This window comes from Plecotus auritus, assembly GCF_963455305.1.
Source record: "Plecotus auritus genome assembly, chromosome: 10".
Taxonomy (NCBI): domain Eukaryota; kingdom Metazoa; phylum Chordata; class Mammalia; order Chiroptera; family Vespertilionidae; genus Plecotus; species Plecotus auritus.
The window spans coordinates 35434950-35456491 of NC_137785.1; the positions used below are offsets into that span (position 1 = coordinate 35434950).

The 21542-nt window shown below is 45.7% G+C and overlaps 1 protein-coding gene across 9 annotated transcripts in view; it reads left to right on the forward strand.

The window, feature by feature from the left end:
* The window catches only part of RYR1 (ryanodine receptor 1), a 144960-nt gene that overhangs the window by 39719 nt on the left and 83699 nt on the right, over positions 1-21542 (forward strand). For 8 of the 9 annotated variants that reach the window (XM_080644317.1, XM_080644321.1, XM_080644319.1 and 5 more), the window contains exons 31-42: positions 434-599; positions 3424-3510; positions 3666-3892; positions 5158-5770; positions 7237-7479; positions 7817-8017; positions 8367-8478; positions 12764-12910; positions 14379-14652; positions 15232-15346; positions 15433-15565; positions 15966-16060. In XM_080644317.1, coding sequence (XP_080500443.1) covers positions 434-599; positions 3424-3510; positions 3666-3892; positions 5158-5770; positions 7237-7479; positions 7817-8017; positions 8367-8478; positions 12764-12910; positions 14379-14652; positions 15232-15346; positions 15433-15565; positions 15966-16060 — 2413 coding nt within the window. The remainder of the gene's footprint in view (positions 1-433; positions 600-3423; positions 3511-3665; positions 3893-5157; positions 5771-7236; positions 7480-7816; positions 8018-8366; positions 8479-12763; positions 12911-14378; positions 14653-15231; positions 15347-15432; positions 15566-15965; positions 16061-21542) is intronic. The other variant, XM_080644324.1, reaches the window with a different exon arrangement.

Sequence of the window (21542 nt, forward strand, 5' to 3'; positions counted from 1 at the left end):
AGGACATCAGCACTGGGCACCTGGCTCAGAAGCTTCCCTCCTACTTTTCCTCCTCTCTTCCTGTTTATTTTCTTCCAATGGCTTCTGTTCTGCTTTTTTTCTTCCTCCTCTCCTTTTTCCATTTCTTCTTTTCTGTTTACTCCTTCTTTTTCATCTTGCCCTCTTCTTTCTACCTCACCTCCTTTCTCTGTTCTCTCCTCTTTGCTCCCCTTCCTTCTCCTCCTTCCAGGACATCCCACCAGCTTTTAAGAATTCTAGCTCCGAGGGGCTCAGGGTCTGGGGTGAGGGGTTTCAGTGCTCAGGTCTGCAGGTGATAGAGGTTTGGGGATGATCCCTGAGGTTGCAGTATTCTAGGAGCTTGGGGAAGGGGGTATCCAGGGTCCAGAATGCTTTGGCTGAAGACCCATGCACTGATCACCCCTGTCTCCTCCAGCCTCAAGTGCAGCAACTGCTACATGGTGTGGGGCGGAGACTTCGTGAGCTCCGGGCAGCAGGGCCGGATCAGCCACACAGACCTTGTCATTGGCTGCCTGGTGGACTTGGCCACTGGCCTAATGACCTTTACAGCCAATGGCAAAGAGAGCAACACCTTTTTCCAGGTGAGCCCAAACCTTTCAACTTAGCAATAGCATCATGTCCCAGCATCCTGGGACAACCTTCCCAGACACCCCTGGAGTCCAGACCTTAAAAAGACAGGACAAAAACAGCACCTAAAACAAAACAAAACAAACAGTACCTAATCTGTCCTCAAGACAGGCCAGAGCTGGCAGGCCCCAGGTTTCGAAACAGTCTAGTTGAACCACCCAGTGAACTGAGGCCCAGAAAGAAGGAGACAGAACATAGCCTTGATCTTAAAGAGAGTTTTGTATTCCCTATTAGGATGGGTGCCACCAGTCACCACCTTTTCACCAATCAGGGAACACCCTAGATAGGCCAGAATCCTAAGGTGGACTTTTCCTTTCAACATTTTATTATGAAAAATTTCAAGTGTACAGCAAAATTAAAGGAATTGTACAGTGAATACTCATATACCCACTACCAAGAATCTACCATCCATGTTTTACTACAATGGCTTTATGTCATATTTATTCACCTGTCCACCCATTAATCCAACTAAATTATGGTCCCTGGATCAGCAGTGTCTGTATCACCTGAGAGTTTGTTAAAATACAGAATCTCTACAAAAAAGATACTCAGCAAAACTAATCATCAGAGACACCATAATGAGATATCACCTCACACCTGTCAGAATGGCTATTTTCAATAAGTCAGCAAGTGTTGGTGAGGATGTGGAGAAAAGGGAACCCTCCTGCACTACTGGTGGGAATGCAAATTGGTGCAGCCACTGTGGGAAACAGTATGGAGGTTCCTCAAAAAAAATTCAAGATAGAATTGCCATGTGACCCAGTAATCGCACCTCTGGGTATTTATCTGAAGAAATACAAACCCCTAATTTGAAAAGACATATTACCTCTATGTTCATTGCAGCATTATTTACACTATCCAAGATATGGAAACAATCTAAGTGTCCGCTGATAGACAAGTGGATAAAGATGTGGTACAGACATACAATGGAATACTACTAAGTCATAAAAAGAATGAAATCTAGGCATTTGTGACAACGTGGATTGACCTAGAGCAGTGGTCGGCAAACTCATTAGTCAACAAAGCCAAATATCAACAGTACAACGATTGAAATTTCTTTTGAGAGCCAAATTTTTTAAACTTAAACTTCTTCTAACGCCACTTCTTCAAAATAGACTCGCCCAGGCCGTGGTATTTTGTGGAAGAGCCACACTCAAGGGGCCAAAAGCCGCATGTGGCTCGCGAGCCGCAGTTTGCTGACCACGGACCTAGAGGATATTATGCTACCAAAAAAGACAAATACCATAAGGTTTCACCTATATGTGGAATCTAAAAACCAAAATACACAAACAAAACAGAAACAAATTCATAGGTACAGAGAACAAACATGGCTGCCAGATGGGAGGGGGATTGGAATGAAAATGGTGAAGGAATTAAGAAGTACAAATTGCTAGTTATAAAAATAGTCCTAGGGGTGTAAAGCACAACATAGTTATTACAATATTATTTTTATTTTATTTTATTTTATTTTTTATTAAGGTATTATATGTGTACATATCTTACCATTGCCCCCCGACCCCACTCCCATACATGCCCTCACCCCCCAATGTTTTGCATCCGTTGGTTACTCTTATATGCATGCATATAAGTTCTTCAGTTGATCTCTCAGTTCCCCCACCTCTCCCTAACCTTCCCGCTGTAATTTGACAGTCTGTTTGATGCTTTACTGCCTCTGTATCTATCTTTTTGTTCATCAGTTCATAATGTTTTTCATTATCCCCAAATGAGTGAGATCATGTGGTATTTTTCTTTCATTGACTGGCTTATTTCACTTAGCATAATGTTCTCTAATTCCATCCAGGTGCCTACAAATGGTAGAATTCCTTCTTTTTTATGGCAGCATAGTATTCCATTGTGTAGATGTACCATAGTTTTCTGATCCAGTCATCTGCTGACGGGCACCTAGGCTGTTTCCAAATCTTAGCTATTGTAAATTGTGCTGCTATGAACATAGGGGTGCATATATCCTTTCTGATTGGTGTTTATTACAATATTATTGACTATATTCCCTATGTATATTGTCAAGTGGGTACTAGACTTATTGGGGTGATTACTTTGTAAGGTATATCACTATGCTGTACATCTAAAAATAGTATAATATTGTATGTTAATGGTAATTGAAAAAAAATTATTTTAAGAAAAATGCAGAATCTCACCTCTCCCCAGACCCACTAACTTGGAACGTGCACTTTAACAAAGCCCAGGGGACTCTGCACACTGCCATCTGAAGAGTATGGGCCTAGTTCCCACTGTCAGGATCTGGCTGACACATCCCTGTGGTATCATCTGAACATTTCCCTCTGTCCTCTGTATTTCCTGTAAACTGGGAGTGGTGCAGAGGCGCAATTAGATTTAGGTTTGGTTTTGGCAAGGCTGCTTCCAGATGGTGGTGTTTGTGGTGGTGGAGGCTGGGTGGGTTCCACTGGGAAGATTAGAAGTGCTGGGGGAAGGGGGAGTCAGAGGATGCTTGCTGGATTTTTAGAGAATGAGTATGCTTGGGAGAGAAGTGGGAATGGCATTTGTGGTGGGGGACATGATGTGGACAGAGACCCAGGCGACAGGTTGCCCCAGTGGAGTTGGAAGAACTGGACCTGGCTGGATCAGAGGAGTGCAGCCCAAGGGCGGCTGCAGGGCCATTGTGGAGCCTACAGTGTCTTAGTTTGGATCTGCAGATGCCAGCAGGATCAGGATGGGACAATCAGCCCCAGAGTTTGGGTTCCAGAGTCAACACCACCTGCAGCTCACCCTCTTCCTCACCCTGCTGTTATCCCTTGCCAGGTGGAACCCAACACGAAGCTCTTTCCTGCTGTCTTTGTCCTGCCCACCCACCAGCATGTCATCCAATTTGAGCTGGGGAAGCAGAAGGTAAGAGTGCAGTGATGGGACAGGCCGAGGTAGGAGGTGTGGCAGGCCAGGCTGGAACAGTAGCTGTAGGGGAGGGGGCAATCTGGGAGGTCTCCCTGGAAGCAGGGTGGCAGGATGGAGGGCTGGGAATCCTGACCAGTGCACTATGCCCCCAGAACATCATGCCGCTGTCTGCCGCCATGTTTCTGAGCGAGCGCAAGAACCCGGCCCCGCAGTGCCCACCGCGGCTGGAGGTGCAGATGCTGATGCCCATCTCATGGAGCCGCATGCCCAACCACTTCCTGCAGGTGGACACGCAGCGTGTTGGAGAGCGACTGGGCTGGGCCGTGGAGTGCCAGGAGCCACTGATCATGATGGCTCTGCACATCCCTGAGGAGAACCGGTCAGGGTCCCTCCGCTGCAAGACATGCGGTGGGGTGGGGGTGGGAGGGCGGCAGGGATCTGGGCCCAACTCAGTGCCCCCCCGCCCCGTACCCTGGGACTCCAGATAACACTCTAGAAGGCCCAGACCTACCTTACTGTCCCCAGATAACACCCCAGGGAACCTTAGATCCATTTCAGTGGGTCCCAGACACACCTCATGGGACCCAGACGCAGTCCAGGCATTCCCAGATACACTTCAGGGAACTCCAGACCCACCTTAGGAGATCCTAGGTCCTTCTCAGGGGACCACAGACCCACCTCAGGGGACCATAGAAAACATCCCAAGGGGCCCCAGACCCACTTTACAGGGCTCCAAACCCATCTTAGGGAGCCCAGATCCATATCAAAGAGCCCACTCCCCCAAGGGGCCTCAAGTGCACATCGGAGGGTCCTGGGCATTCCTTGGAAAGGTCTAGGTGCACCGCAGGGTCTCTCGGGCACACCCCATGGATCTCTTTGAACCCACTCCAGGTGACCCAGACACACCTGGGTGGACATGGATCGCAGGAATACTCTTAAGGACTCTGAACATGGCCAGGAATCCCAGGCTCACCCCAGGAGGCTTCCGACATGCCTCATCTTTCCTTTATTCATTCATGTGGCAAATAGCTTCGAGCTCTTCTTATGTAACTGATGGCATTCCAGGCTGTAGACCATCAAGCCCTTGTGAACGAACATTCTAGTAATGCTCATGTATAACTAAGTGGGCTCACACCCATCCCCAGGGGCCAGACACATCCATTTATTCAGTCAACAAATACTTATTGAACACCTATTATGTGCTACGTCCTGTTTCGGTGCTGGGGAATACAGAAAGAAAAACACGAAAACAGACTGAAATGGCCTACCCTAGTAGCATTTACATTCTAGTGGTGCTCACACATAACCAGGATACTCAGACCTGCCCTGGGAGGGAGGGGGTCAGGCTCCGTCTGGATCCCAGATACACGTCAGAGTCACAAGATCTCCATAGAGTCTCAGATACCCCAGAGTGCCAGACATTCCCAGGGTGCCCCCAGACCCCTTAGGGACGTCCAGAACCATTCAGAGACTCCTAAACCCAGTTCCATAGACCTCACAGAACCTTGGCCCAGCAGAGCACTGGGATTCTCTGCTGGGGCCGCCAAAACTCACCTACACACCTCTTTGCCTCTCTGCGGTTTGTGTCTGTCTCCCACCTCCTCTGCCTGCTCTGTTCCTGTCTGTGGCTCATCTTTGCCACAGGTGCATGGACATCCTGGAGCTGTCGGAGCGCCTGAACCTGCAGCGCTTCCACTCCCACACACTCCGCCTCTACCGCGCAGTGTGCGCCCTGGGCAACAACCGCGTGGCGCATGCTCTGTGCAGCCATGTGGACCAGGCGCAGCTGCTGCACGCCCTGGAGGACGCACACCTGCCTGGCCCTCTGCGCGCTGGCTACTACGACCTCCTCATCAGCATCCACCTGGAAAGTGCCTGTCGCAGCCGTCGCTCCATGCTCTCCGAGTACATCGTGCCCCTCACGTCTGAGACCAGAACCATCACCCTCTTCCCACCTGGAAAAAGCACAGATAATGGTCCCCGCCGCCACGGCTTGCCTGGCGTGGGCATCACCACCTCCCTGCGACCTCCACACCATTTCTCACCCCCCTGTTTCGTGGCTGCCTTGACAGCTGCTGGGATGGCAGAAGCTCCAGCCCGCCTCAGCCCCAGCATCCCTCTGGAGGCCCTGCGGGACAAAGCACTGAGAATGCTGGGAGAAGCAGTGCGAGATGGTGGGCAGCACGCACGCGACCCTGTCGGGGGCTCTGTGGAGTTCCAGTTTGTCCCTGTGCTCAAGCTTGTGTCCACCCTGCTGGTAATGGCTTCCTCCTGCTTTCCTCCTCCCCCAGTCTTCCACAGTCCAAATAATCTGTCCATACATGCATCAACTCCCCTTCCATTTATGCATCTAATCGCCCATTCATCTCTCCATCTATACATCCTCCACCTTTCAAGTTATCCCTCCATTATCTACTCATCCTTCATTCACTTTTCCTTCCATTCATTAATCTGTCATCTATTCATATATTTATTAAATTCTTATTTCCATTCATTCTCCCAACCAACCACCATTCGTACATCTATTTATTCTTCCATTCTCCAACCATATATCCATCCACCCATGTGTCAATCTGTCCAGCTTTCATCCTAGTTTTTCATTTAGCCTTCTATTCACTCATACATCAGTTCATTCACCATGCCATTTATTCATCTATCTATCTACCCATTTAGTTAATAATCTAACTTCCTTTTCATACATCTAATTATCATCCTGTTTCCACTGGTGCATCCATACATCCATATATACATCTATGCACCATCACAGATTTATCCGTTCTTCATTATCTACCTACCTGTCCACCCATACATATATCTGTCTATCCATATGTATTTTTCACCCATCCACCTACCTATGAATCCATCCAACCACCTACACTTATTCATCCACTCACCCATCCACCCAATCTCCATCTTCTATTCATCCCTTATTTCATGTACCCTTTCCTTCACATACCCATCTATTAATTCATCCTTATGCCTACCCACAAATTCATCCAACTTTTCATTCACAAATTCATCCATCCATACCACATCATTCCATGACTACTTACCCATTTATCTATTTACCCATACACATTTACTTGCTCATGCATCTATCAGACAATCCATTCACCTACCCACCTATCCATATGTCATTTATCCTCTGTCATCTTTTCACCTCCCATCTCTTCCTCCACTTTTACCTTCACCTCTCCATTCCTTATCCACCCATCCATCTTTCTTCTCCCTTTCAAACCCTTACTATTCCATCTATTAATTCAGCCACCCAGTTCTCCCCCCATTCATCCATGTTTCTCTTTTTCAACTCTTCTTCCCTTTTATCCCCCAATTTCCTTCCATCTGTTAGCATCTCCATTATGTTGATTGAGAACTGGCAATGCTGGAAGCTGTAAGGGCCTCCATCAGGTATAGGGTGTGTCCTGTTCCAAATGCACACATGCTGAAGCTTGGGAGAATAGACACTTGGGAAGGGAAAGTTGCTCATATTTAGCTATGTGGTCTGGACCATGTGGGTGGGACACAGGATAAGGACTTGAGGGGATCTTAAGGAGGATGAATGTCAGGGCAGAGAAATGTCATTCCTGCTTGTGAGAGGAGCCATATAGCCAATGCAGGAATGAACCTGCCACATGCGGGAAAAGCAGATCTGGGAAATGATGCTGGGACTTACTTATGGAGGCTCTGCAGGCCACAGTGAAGGACCCAGGCTTTGTCCTGTAGGTGATGGGCGTCTTTGGCGATGAGGATGTGAAACAGATATTGAAGATGATTGAGCCTGAAGTATTCACTGAGGAAGAAGAGGAGGAGGAGGAAGATGAAGAGGAAAAGGAGGAGGATGAGGAGGAAGAGTCACAGGAGAAGGAAGATGAGGAGAAAGAGGAAGAGGAGACAGCAGAAGAAGAAAAAGAAGGCTTGGAGGAGGGGCTTCTCCAGATGAAGTTGCCGGAGTCTGTGAAATTACAGGTGGGCTGGTTCTTTTCATTTTCCAACCTCCATTCATCTGGTGTGGGAGACAATGGTGAGGCTTGAATCCGGATTTGTTCTGAGGCAGTGGGGAGCTGTGGAAGTGCACAAAGCAGTGAAGTGCTGCTGGTTTGAAATTATCTCTCTGGTTTCCAAGTGGGAAATGAATTGGAGAAATGAGACCATGGAGAAGTCTGGTTTATGGATCCAGGCAAGAGATGATGGTGGCTGGACTAGGTCAGAGCCCCTGAGAGGAGAAGAGAAAGCAAGAAAAGTTTCAAGGAAGTCCTGATGGTCTGACCACCATCCCTCCTAATGCATGGTTGTTCTGCCACAGATGTGCCACCTGCTGGAATATTTCTGTGACCGAGAGCTGCAGCACCGAGTAGAGTCCCTGGCAGCCTTTGCAGAGCACTACGTGGATAGGCTCCAGGCCAACCAGCGGGACCGCTATGGCCTCCTCATGAAAGCCTTCACCATGTCTGCAGCTGAGACTGCCCGACGTACTCGTGAATTCCGTTCCCCACCCCAGGAGCAGGTCCTCTGACCCCTGACCCTGGTTGGCCTTACTGTCTAAACCCCAACCTCAACTTCTCCCCTACTCATATCACCAATGGTACTTGACCTCTAAACTTGTTCTTGATCTCTGACCCTATTGATATACTTATCTCATACTATCCTACCTATCTCTGAATGAACTTGACCTCTGAGTCATCCAGACTGACCCTGACCCTTTACAAGCGTCTAGTCTCCCATATATTCTTCATTAACTTATACTTTGGCTCATGACCTTAGACAGGAACTCACAATTGAATCTTTTATTCTTGATCACAGTGTTTCTGCTCTGGGGTCTCTGACCCTCATTCTGACCTTTGACCTTCTCCTAGATCAACATGCTAGTGCACTTCAAAGATGGTCAGGAAGAGGAAGATTGTCCTCTCCCTGAAGAGATTCGACAGGATTTGCTCAAATTTCATCAAGACCTGCTGGCACACTGTGGTAAGGAGAAGGGATCAGAGAACCTTCCTCCCAAACTTTTCTTTGAGACCTCTCCTGAAGTTACCCTAAGATTTCCTGATCTTAAACATCTAGAGTATTGTACTATGTAACTGTTGATTGGTTGAATGAATGGATGTATTCGTGAATAGATAGATGATGAGAGGAAGGATATGTTTATATAGGTATTTGGGTGGATGTGTATATGGATGAATGGCTATTGGCAGAGGGATGAGAGTGGAGAGATGGCTGACTGGAAAGATGGATGGATGACCTCCATTGTTCCTGATGAGAAGTCAGCTGACAATCTTGCTGAGATTTCCTTATAATGTATTGTTTTTCTCTGGCTGGCTTTAAAATTTTTCTGTTTACCTTTGCCTTTAAACAGTTTGAGTATGATGTGTCTAGGTGTGGAGCTCTTTGAGTTTATCCTACTTGGAGTTTAATTTCTTTTTTTAAAATATATTTTTATTGATTTCAAAAAGGAAGGAAGAGGGAGAGAGAGACAGAAACATCCATGAGAGAGAATCATGGATTGGCTGCCTCCTGCGATTCCCCCACTGGGGATCGAGCTCACAACCCGGGCATGTGCCCCTGACCAGAATCGAATCTGGGACCTTTCAGTTCACAGGTCGGTGCTCTATCCACTGAGCCAAACCGGCTAGGGCTGGAGTTTAATTTCTTGGACGTGCAGATAAATATTTTTCATCAAATTTGGAAACTTTTGGTCATATTTCTCCAAATATTTTTTCTGCCCCTTTTTCTGCTTTTATTCTGGGACTCCCATTATGCATATATTGATACACTGGATGGTGTCCTACAGGTCTGAGCTTCTGTTGTTTTTTCTTCATTATTTTTCTGTTTTTCAGACTAGATAATCTCTATTGTCCTACCTTCAAGTTCACTGATTCTTTCTCCTGCCAGCTCAAATATGTGGTCATAGCTCTAGCTGGTTTTGCTCAGTGGATAGAGTGTTGGCCTGCGGAATAAAGAGTCCTGCGTTCGATTCCAGTCAAGGGTACATGCCCAGGTTGCAGGCTCAATCCCCAGTAAAGGGCATGCAGGAGGCAGTCGATCAATGATTCTCTCTCATCATTGATGTTTCTATCTCTCTCTCCCTCTCTCTTCCTCTCGGAAGTGTATATATTTTTTAAAAGTCTATTAACCTGGGTTTTTTTGTTTGTTTGTTTGTTTGTTTTTAAGAACTTACTTTTTTTAAAAAAATATATTTTATTGGTATTTTACAGAGAGGAAAGGAGAGGGATAGAAAGCTAGAAACATCGATGAGAGAGAAACATCGATCAGCTGCCTCCTGCACACCCCCCACTGGGGATGTGCCCGCAACCAAGGTACATGCCCTTGACCGGAATCAAACCCGGGACCCTTCAGTCCGCAGGCCGACGCTCTATCCACTGAGCAAAACCGGTTTCGGCACTATTAACCTGTTTTTCAAAAAATGTGGTCATCCTCTCTAGTGATTTTTAAAATTGTTGTTGTACTTTCCAACTCCAGAATTTCTATGTGTTTTTTTTTTTATATTACCTACCTCATTATTATTTTTAGAGCTATTTTTTTAAATTTAATAAAACTTTATTGTTGAGATTATTACAATTGTTCCTATTTTCCCCCTCATGGCTCCCCTCCACCCGGTTCCCACCCCATTCTCTGCCCTTACGTCCCCCCACTGTCCTCATCCATAGGTGTACACTTTTTGTCCAGTCTCTTCCCGCACCTCCCACACCCTTTTCCCCCCAAGAATTGTCAGTTCACTTTCTTTCTATGCCCCTGATTCACCAGTTTATTCTGTTCATCAGATTTTTAATTCACTTGATTTTTAGATTCACTTGTTGATAGACATGTATTAGTTGTTCATAATTTTTATCTTTACCTTTTTCTTCTTCCTCTTCTTAAAGAATACCTTTTAGCATTTCATATAATAGTGGTTTGGTGGTGATGAACTCCTTTAGCTTTTTCTTATCTGTGAAGCTCTTTATCTGACCTTCAATTCTGAATGATAGCTTTGCTGGGTAGAGTAATCTTGGTTGTAGGTTCTTGCTATTCATCACTTTGAATATTTCTTGCCACTCCCGTCTGGCCTGCATAGTTTCTGTTGAGAAATCAGCTGACAATCGTATGGGTGCTCCCTTGTAGGTAATTAACTGTTTTTGTCTTGCTGCTTTTAATATTCTCTCTTTGTATTTTGCTCTTGGCATTTTAATTATGATGTGTCTTGGTGTGGTCCTCTTTGGATTCCTTTTGTTTGGGGTTCTGTGTGCTTCCTGGACTTGTAACTCTATTTCTTTCACCAGGTGGGAGAAGTTTTTGGTCATTATTTCTTCAAATAGGTTTTCAGTATCTTGCTCTCTCTCTTCTTCTGGCACCCCCATAATTCGGATGTTGGTACACTTGAGGTTGTCCCAGCGGCTCCTTACACTATCTTCAAATTTTTGGATTCTTTTTTCTTTTTTCTTTTCCGGCTGAGTGTTTTTTGTTTCTTTGTATTTCAACTCTTTGACTTGATTCTTGCAGTCCTCTAGTCTGCTGTTAGGTCTCTGTATAATATTTTTTATTTCAGTCAGTGTATGTTTAATTTCTAGTTGGTCCTTTTTCATATCCTCGAGGGTCTCGCTAAATTTATCGGCCTTTTCTAGGAAATTCTTGAAAAACCTTATAACCATGGTTTTGAACTCTATATCCAGTTGTTTGTTTTCCTCCATTTCTTTCATTTGTGATCTGTTTCTTTGTCTTCGCATTTTCGCTGCTTCCCTGAGTTGGTAGAGTAGCTTTGTGTGGTAGGTGTCCTCTAGGGCCCAGTGGCTCAGCCTCCCCACTTACCTGAGGTGGACACTCTTGGTGCACCCCTTTGTGGACTGTGTGTACAGCCTTGTTGTAGTTAAGTCTTGATTGTTGTTGGTATCACTAGGAGGAATTGACCTCCAGGCCAACTGGCTGTGAGGATCAGCTGTGTCTATGCTGGGAACACTTCTGTGCTGGAGACACTCTTATGAGACAAGACTTGCAAAATTGCAAAAGCCTCTGTGCTCAGTTTGGATGGGGCAGAGTTTCAGGGCGGAACAGACAGCCTTGGTTTCCTGTCAGCCCTGCCCTATGAGGCCCCTGCATCTCAGTGTCCCATGGTAATCGCTGCAAGCACCTCTGAGAGAAAGCTGCCCTCGAGTTTCTCCTGCTGCCAGACAGTCCAGTTTCTCCCCGAATGAGTCAGGGTTCCCAGAAACTTGCCCGGAACTGGAGTTCAATGTAGTCGGGAGCTTCTGTCTCCCTCCTGCTTTAGAAAGCCAGCTGCACACTCAGCCTCCCGTGCATTCAGCAGTCGGTCCTCTCTGTGCTTGCGCGTCTCCAGACCTCTGCCTTCCGCAGCTCCCGAGTCTCAGTGTGCTTTCTTTTTCCTGACAGTCCAGATTCCCCCCAAATGAGTCTGGTTTCCCAGCGTCTCGCCTGGGACTGGAGTTCAGTGCATTCGGGAGTTTCCTTCTCCCTCCCACTTTAGAAAGCCAGTCACGCACTCAGCTGCCCATGCACACAGCCTCCCGTCCTCTCTGCATGTGAGTCTCCGTACCTCAGCCTTTTGCAGCTCCTCTGAGTCTCAATGTGCTTTCCTCTTTTCTTCTAGTTGTAGAATTTCCACTCAGCCAGCTTTCCTGTGGTTCTGGATGGTGTCGGTTTTGTCTTTTAGTTGTAGTTTTGATATTGTTGTGTGAGGCAGCAGTTTAGGTGTTTACATATGCCGCCATCTTGGTTTCTCTACCTCATTATTAATATTCTCTATTTGATGAGTCATTGTCATCATACTTCTCTTTAATACTTCAGACATGCCCTAGCTGGTTTGGCTCAGTATAGAGCATTGGCTTGTTGACTGAAGGGTCCCAGGTTCGATTCCAGTCAAAGGCACATGCCCAGCTTGCAGGCTCGATTTCCAGTAGGGGGCGTGCAGGAGGCAGCCGATCAATGATTCTCTCTCATTGATGTTTCTATCTCTCTTTCCTTCTCCCTTCCTCTCTGAAATCAATAAAAATATATTAAAAAATAAAAACTTCAGACATGGTTTCCTTTAGCTCTGTGAATATATTTACAGTAGCTGGTTTAAAAGACAAAGGCTTCAAAGAATGAATAAATGAAAAAAAACATGTGGACATATAAAGAAATAAATGATAAAAACATGAATGCATGCATGAATGAATGAACAGATGAAGGAATGAAAAAGTGAATGGTTAAGCATATGAATAGCAAACAGATGAGTGACACTCCCTTCGTCCTTGACCACCTCCAGGAATTCAGCTGGAGGGGAAGGAGGAGGAACCAGAGGAAGAGGTCACCCTGGGCAGCCGCCTGATGAGCCTGTTGGAGAAAGTGCGGCTGGTGAAGAAGAAGGAAGAGAAACCTGAGGAGGAGCTGCCTGCTGAGGAGAGCAAACCCCGTGAGAACTGGGCCATTTGGGAAGGGGCTGAGGTGGGGCAGGCAGCCCTGTGCTTGGGGAACCTCTGGGTTCAAGACAGCTTATGAGGAGTAGTGCAAGGGAAGGATAAATGGATATTAGAGAGGAGGAATGGAGGATGAGGTGAAAGGGGAAGTATGCTGGAGTGGGGCTGCATGTGGACATGTAGACCTCCAAATGTTGGGGCGGCACAATATGTATTGGACCAGGGTAGTATATGGCCCTCCCAGAGAAGAGACTCACATCCATACATGGCAACTCCTACACCACCATGGCTTCCATGTCCTTGTGGATTTTCTTTGTTTTTCTTTTCTTTTTTTGGTGAAATGATTACCATGCTGAGGGATTATGATAAATGTTGGGCCAATGTTGCATCATTATGCAAACTATGTATTAACCCCATCTCACAAAGGCAGAATCATTGATGTTTTATTGGATTTATTCTACAACATGTAGGAAACTATTATTGGCCAACTCTGGGCCAGGCAACATTGGCAGGGCTGGGGAATATATTAGGGGGAAGAGTCAAAGTCCCCACCCTCAAGGAGTTTAGAATATTATGACAGATACATATATACGCGATAATGTCAGGTGGCCATGGGTGTTAAGAATAATAATAAAGTTGAGTGAAAGAAGAGAGAGGGACTAAGATGGAGGGGTTAAATTGGGGGAATGAGGTGTGCAAAGGTCTGGGGAAGATTAATTGGTACAGAGAGAACAGCCAGTGCAAAGGGCCTGAGGCAGAGACATGCTTGGTATGTTTAAAGGCCAAATGTGGCTTGTGCAAAATGAGTAGGGGGTCAGAAGTGATGGGCCAGAGTGTGGAAGGAAGGTAAGATTAACACATCACAGGTCATGAATTGACACCATCATTTAATGCCAGTGCCTGGAGGTTTCTTTTAACACAGGAGACATCTGTCTTCTCTCCCAGAAATCCTGGGAAGAAAATGGGTTGGGAGAGAAAGAGGGACAGAGAGATAAATGGATGCTGGCTGTAGGAGAGGCGAGGCCTAGGGAGATCCCCAGGGAAAAGAAAGGAGTTGCTTTGACATTATTTTCAAATAATACTGAAATGTTCCCAGTTTTTCTTTGTGCCTATTGACTCTTGTGATGACAAGTTGGCAATATTTTTATAAAACACATAGAATTGAGGCTTGGGCTTTCAGAGGTGCATAGTGAAAAGCTCAGAATAGTGCTCTGGTGTTCTCTAGCGATTTAATTTTTTTCCTTTTGAAATTTGTAGGAGGTCCTTATGGAAGGGGAACTAGGGTGAAGAGAACAGAGAGAGTCTTAGGGCAATAGAAAAAATGTGCCAGAATCCGGGCACTCCTGCCTCATGGGGCAGGCAGCTAGTAACTGAGAAGCCACTGGAAAGACGGGTCCCTTTTACATTGTTTGGGCTCAAAGCCCTGGTCAGGCAATGTGTACTGACCCTGTGTCTCCTTCCCAGACTCACTGCAGGAGCTGGTGTCTCACACAGTGGTGCGTTGGGCCCAAGAGGACTTCGTGCAGAGCCCTGAGCTGGTCCGGGCCATGTTCAGCCTCCTGCACCGTCAGTACGATGGACTCGGGGAGCTGCTGCGCGCCCTGCCTCGGGCATACACCATCTCGCCATCCTCCATGGTGGATACCATGAGCCTGCTGGAGTGCCTCGGCCAGATCCGCTCACTGCTCATTGTGCAGATGGGTCCCCAGGAGGAGAACCTCATGATCCAGAGCATCGGGTGAGGCACTGCCCCCTCCTTGACTTTGCAAGTCCCAGGGGAAAGGAGGGGAGCTTGTCCCCTGGGCCACATCCTCTGGATACGATAATGTCTCCTTCCTCCACCTCTGCCCTATCTTCAGGGTGATACATTCTTCTGGCAACTAGGCCATCTCCCTAGATAATGTCCTTTCCCCTTACCGCTCCACCTACCCGTGGGATAACAGCTCCTACTCACCTGTGACTGACTCTTGGCACAAAGTCCACCCTGATGGAGCTTCAGTTTCCTCATCTCAAATGGGGAAGAGGCATGCTCACCTTGTAGAGTCCCTGTGCAGCTTTAGTGAGCTCTTGCTTGTAGCAGTAGCAATAATAATAATAATAGTATTGAGCACTCAGCGTCAAGTGTCTCATTCACTCACTCAGCAAATGTTTATTGAGCACCTACTGTGTACGAGGCCATTTCTAGGTGCTTAAGGATACAATGGGCAATGTGACAAAGGTCTCCTCCCTAGGAAAGCCCACTTGGTGACGACTCCCCCAAGAGTCTAGGGGCTCTCCCTGGACTTGGGCCCCACTTAAGAACTTCATTTGTCCACAGGAACATCATGAACAACAAAGTTTTCTACCAACACCCGAATCTGATGAGGGCACTGGGCATGCATGAAACAGTGATGGAGGTCATGGTGAATGTCCTTGGGGGTGGCGAATCCAAGGTAAGGGTCCTGCATGGGCTGGGGAGCTCAGGGGCAGGGGCCATGGGAGGCAGGCACTGACAAGTGGCCCACCCTGCCCACCCCAGGAGATCCGCTTCCCCAAGATGGTGACAAGTTGCTGCCGCTTCCTCTGTTACTTCTGCCGCATTAGCAGGCAGAACCAGCGCTCCATGTTTGACCACCTGAGCTACCTGCTAGAGAACAGTGGCATTGGCCTGGGTGAGAACCCCCAGGCTTGGTGATGCCTCCCAGAGCCCACTCCTAGCAGTCCATCCAGGCTCCCCTCACTCTCCAATGGCTCACTCATTCATTCAGTAAACACTGACTTTCAACTGCCCTTGGTCTGACCCTGTGTTAAGCAGTGCTGGGGACACCCAGACAGCCCTGGGCCTGGCCCTCATGGGGCTCATGGGGAAGTGCATCGGGGAAGACAGACCCATCCCAGACAGCAACAGCCCAGAGTGGTCAGACCTTGGATGGGGAAGCACAGGACAGAAGAGGCACCCAACCCAGGCTGGAAAGGGGTGGTCACGGAGGGCTTCCAGAGGAGGTAAGATAGGCAGGAGACAGGTGGCTAAGCACCTCCAAAACGCATTCTCACAACCTCTTGCCCCCACAGGCATGCAGGGCTCCACACCCCTGGACGTGGCAGCTGCCTCTGTCATTGACAACAATGAGCTGGCCTTGGCGTTGCAGGAGCAGGACTTGGAGAAGGTGTGGAGGGAGGAGGCCTGGACCCTGGGGGCACCTGCTGATTCAGGACCCATTATGAGGGGCCATTTTGGATGGTCCAGGATCAAATCAAAAGGGGAATAATTTTCAAGAAAAGAACAGGACCCCAGTCACTCATTCGTGGAGCTGAGGGCAAATCCATGCTCCACCCTTCCCAGCTGTTGGCCTTGACACATTTCTTGGCCCTCTGTGCCCCTGCTTCTGGGTGTAGCACTGAAGGGCTCTGAGTTCAGAAACTTAGATTTAACTCTCCCCACTTCCTTGCTGCATGGTCTTGGACAAATGCCTTAAATTCTCCAAGCCTCTGTCTCCTCATCTGCAGAATGAATATAATTAAAAAAAGTTATAGAGCTGATCAGAGGATTAAGTGAGTTAACCTGTGAAAGCATTTACAAAACAGTAAATACTCAATAACAGTTATCCACTATTATATTATTTAACAAATGTTTATTGAGCACCTACTATGTGCAGGGCAGTAGGGGTATGACAGTGATTGAGACAGAAATCCTTGTCTTTGTTCTAGTTGGAAGGATGGATAATAAACAAGATGAATAAGTAAAAGACACGGTATATTAGCTAGTGATAAGTGTTGAAGAGAGAAAAAAAGTAGGCAAGAGAGAAAAATATCAAGTGTCAGAAGGGTGTCCAAGTTTAAACAAGAGTGATCAGAGAAAGCCTCCCTGAGATAGTGACATTCAGGTAAAACTCTGAAGCAGGTGAGGAGCCATGTAGACATCCGGGGAAAGAACATTCCAGGCAGGAGAACAGCCAGTGCAAAGGTCACGAGGTAGTACTGAACCTCATGATTTTGAAGAACAGTGTGGTGGTTGGAGCAGAAGGAGTGAGGGGTGAGTGGTGGGAAGTGAGGGCAGGAGATACTGCGGGGAGGTTGTGTGGAGGGTCTTGTGGGCCACAATAAGGGTTCTGGCTTTTACCATGTGTAATGCACTACCAGAGCATTCTGAGCAGGAGAGGGACATGACCTGACTCAGGTGTTTACAGGGTCCCTCTGACTGAGTGTAGGGGACAGACTTGGGGGTAGCAGAGAGCCCTGGGTGGAGGCCCCACTGATGGCAGGTGGGAATTTAGGGCAGAGGATGAGAGTTATTGTTGGAAATGAAAATGGCGGCGGAATAGACAGACGTGTTCCGAGCCTTGTCCCGGAGCAGAAAGAAAGAACAGCTGAGGGACGCACAAGGAGTGTTTGTTGGCTGGTTGGGAGACAGCTGAATTCCAGAAGGAGGTGGGGGACTGCTGAACGGGGTTCCCCTGACCTGGCAGCACGAACTGCGGCTGGGTCCCCTCCCGGAGCTGCGGGCTTGGACGCGGAGTCTGCGCCATCTTGATCCGGAAAGTGGAGCTTATCTGAAGCCTGAGAATCCACAACTGCGGCACCCTAGGAACAGCTGCGAGCCCCAGAACAACGCTCCCCAACTGGCGCAAGCACACGGGTTCAGAGGAGCTCTACACTCCACCACGGAAAGGTCAGATTTCGCCTGGGATAAGGAGAGAGAGAACTACATAACCAGACACCCAGAGAAGAGAGACCATGGGGAGACAAAGAAGCAGCCCGCATATGAAAGAAAAGCAGGCATCACCAGAAAAGGAAGTAAACGAAATGGAGGCAAGCAACCTTCCAGAAAAAGAATTCAGAGAAATGGTCATAAGGTGGCTGAAAAGAATGGAAGACAAATTCGACAATATGAGCAAGAACCAAGAGGAAATGAAGAAGAACCAAGAAGAAATGAAAAATGACATCGCTGCTGTAAAGAACTCAATAGAAAGCATCAAGAGTAGACTAGAAGAAGCAGAGGACCGCATCAGTGAGCTAGAAGACAAGATGGAAAAAAATACCCAAGAAAAGCAACTTCTAGAAAAAAAAATTAAAAGGCAGGAGGAGAGTCTAAGGGAACTTTGGGACAACACGAAACAAAACAACATCCGCATAATAGGGGTTCCAGAAGGAAAGGAAGCTGAGCAAGGAATAGAAAACCTCTTTGAAGAAATAATGACAGAAAATTTCCCAGATATAGGGAAGAAAAAACCCACACAAATCCAAGAAGCTCACAGAGTCCCAAGCAAAATGAACCCCAAAAGACCGACGCCAAGGCACATTATAATTAAATTGGCAAACACCAACGACAAAGTAAGAATCTTAAAAGCAGCAAGAGAGAGACAGAAAGTTACATACAAAGGAACCCCCATCAGACTAGCAACTGATTTCTCAACAGAAACTCATCAGGCCAGAAGGGAATGGAATGAAATATACAAAGTCATGCAAAGGAAGGGGCTGAATCCAAGAATACTGTACCCAGCAAGGCTGTCAATCAAAATTGAAGGTGAAATCAGGAGCTTCACAGACAAAAAAGGACTAAGGGAATTTATTACCACCAAACCAGCAATGCAAGAAATGCTAAAGGGTCTACTGTAAAAAAAAAAAAAAAGAAAGAAAGAAACAGGAAGCGAAGAAGTAACACAGGGGTAAAGAATAGGAATGGCGACAAATAAGTACCTATCAATAATAACTTTAAATGTAAATGGATTAAATGCCCCAATCAAAAGACATAGGGTAACAGATTGGATAAGAAAACACGACCCATATATCTGCTGTCTACAAGAAACCCACCTCAGAAAAAAAGACGCACACAGACTGAGGGTGAAGGGATGGAAAAAGGTTTTCCAGGCAAATGGAACTGAAAAAAAAGCTGGGGTAGCAATACTTATTTCTGACAAATTAGATCTCAAACTGAAGGACATAACAAGAGATAAGGAAGGCCATTTCATAATACTAAAGGGAGCAATCCAACAAGAAGAAATAACTCTGGTAAACATATATGCACCCAATACAGGAGCACCCAAATACATAAAAAAACTCCTGGAGGATATTAAGGGAGACATTGACAGCAATACAATCATAGTAGGAGACTTTAATACCCCACTATCACCATTGGACAAATCCTCTAAACAAAACATCAGCAAAGAAACATCAATCCTAAATGACTCACTAGACCAGATGGAATTAATTGACATCTTCAGAACATTTCACCCCAAAGCCACAGAATATACATTCTTCTCAAGCGCACATGGGTCATTTTCAAAGATAGACCATATGTTGGGACATAGGCAAAGTCTCTTCAAATTCAAGAAGATAGAAATCATATCAAGCATCTTCTCAGACCACAGTGGCATAAAACTGGAAATCAACTACAATAAAAACAACCCAAAGAAATCAAACACATGGAGACTAAACAGCATGCTATTAAACCATGACTGGGTTACCAGAGAGATCAAAGAAGAAATAAAAAACATCATGACAACAAATGACAATGAAAACACTACAATCCAAAATCTATGGGACACAGCGAAAGCAGTCTTGAGAGGGAAGTTCATAGCTCTACAAGCCTACTGCAAAAAACAAGAAACAGGGGTAATAAATTACCTAACCCAACAACTCAAAGAGTTAGAAAAAGAGCAACAAGAAAAGCCCAGTGTAACCAGAAGGAAGGAAATAATAAAGATCAGAGCACAGATAAACGACATAGAGACCAAAGAAACAATACAAAAGATCAACAAAACCAAGAGCTGGTTCTTTGAAAGGATAAACAAGATTGATGAACCTCTAGCCAGGCTCACCAAGAAGCAAAGGGAGAGGACCCAAATAAACAAGATCAGAAATGAAAGAGGTGAAATAACAACAGATCCCGCCGAAATACAAAGGATTGTTAAAAAATACTACGAACAACTCTATTCCAACAAACTGGACAACCTGGAGGAAATGGACATATTCCTAGAAAAATATAACCTTCCAAAACTCAATCAGGAAGAATCTAAACAGCTCAACATGCCAGTAACTATGGAAGAAATTGAAGCAGTCATCAAAGAGCTTCCGGCAAACAAAAGCCCGGGGCCAGACGGCTTCACAGGAGAGTTCTACCAAACATTCAAGGAAGAACTAAAACCTATCCTCCTCAGACTATTCCAAAAAATTCAAGAGGAAGGAACACTTCCCAGCTCCTTCTATGAAGCCAGCATCACCCTAATACAAAAACCAGATAAAGACAACACAATGAAGGAGAATTACAGGCCAATATCCCTCATGAATGTAGATGCCAAAATCCTCAATAAAATTCTAGCAAATAGGATCCAGCAGTACATCAGAAAGATCATACACCATGACCAAGTAGGATTTATCCCAGGAATGCAAGGATGGTTCAATATCCGCAAATCAATAAATGTGATACATCACATAAACAAATTGAGAGATAAAAATCACATAGTCATATCAATTGATGCAGAAAAAGCATTTGACAAAATCCAACACCCTTTCTTGATAAAAACTCTCAACAAGGTGGGAATAGAAGGATCATACCTCAACATCATAAAAGCTATATATGATAAACCCACAGCTAACATCATACTCAATGGGCAAAAACTAAAACCATTTCCCCTAAGAACAGGAACAAGACAGGGATGCCCACTCTCACCACTCCTGTTTGACATAGTACTGGAAGTATTAGCCACTGCAATTAGACAAGAAGAAGAAATAAAAGGCATCCAAATTGGAAAAGAAGAAGTAAAGCTGTCCTTATTTGCAGATGACATGATATTGTACATAAAAAACCCGAAAGACTCCATCAAAAAACTAACAGACTTAATAAATGAATTCGGCAATGTAGCAGGATACAAAATTAACACCAAGAAATCTATGGCATTTCTATACACCAACAATGAACTTACAGAAAGAGAGACTAAAAAAGCAATCCCATTTTCCATCGCACCAAAAAAATTAAGATACTTAGGAATAAACCTAACCAAGGAGGTAAAAGACCTATATGCGGAAAACTACAGGACACTGAAAAAAGAGATAGAGGAAGATGTAAACAGATGGAAGAACATACCATGTTCATGGATTGGTAGAATCAACATCATTAAAATGTCCATACTACCCAAAGCAATCTATAGATTCAATGCACTCCCCATTAAAATACCAACGGCGTATTTCACAGACCTAGAAAGAACTCTCCAAAAATTCATCTGGAATAAAAAAAGACCCCGAATAGCCACAGCAATCCTGAGAAAGAAGAATAAAGTAGGAGGGATCTCAATACCAGATTTCAAGCTGTATTACAAAGCCACTGTCATCAAAACAGCCTGGTACTGGCACAAGAACAGACATATAGATCAATGGAACAGAATAGAGAATCCAGATATCGACCCAAACCAATATGCGCATTTAATATTTGACAAAGGAGGCATGAGCATACAATGGAGTCAAGACAGTCTCTTTAATAAATGGTGTTGGGAAAATTGGACAGATACATGCAAAAAAATGAAACTAGATCACCAACTTACACCATACACAAAAATAAACTCAAAATGGGTACAGGACTTAAATATAAGACGGGAAACCATAAAAATACTAGAGGAATCCACAGGCAGCAAAATCTCAGACATATGCCAAAAG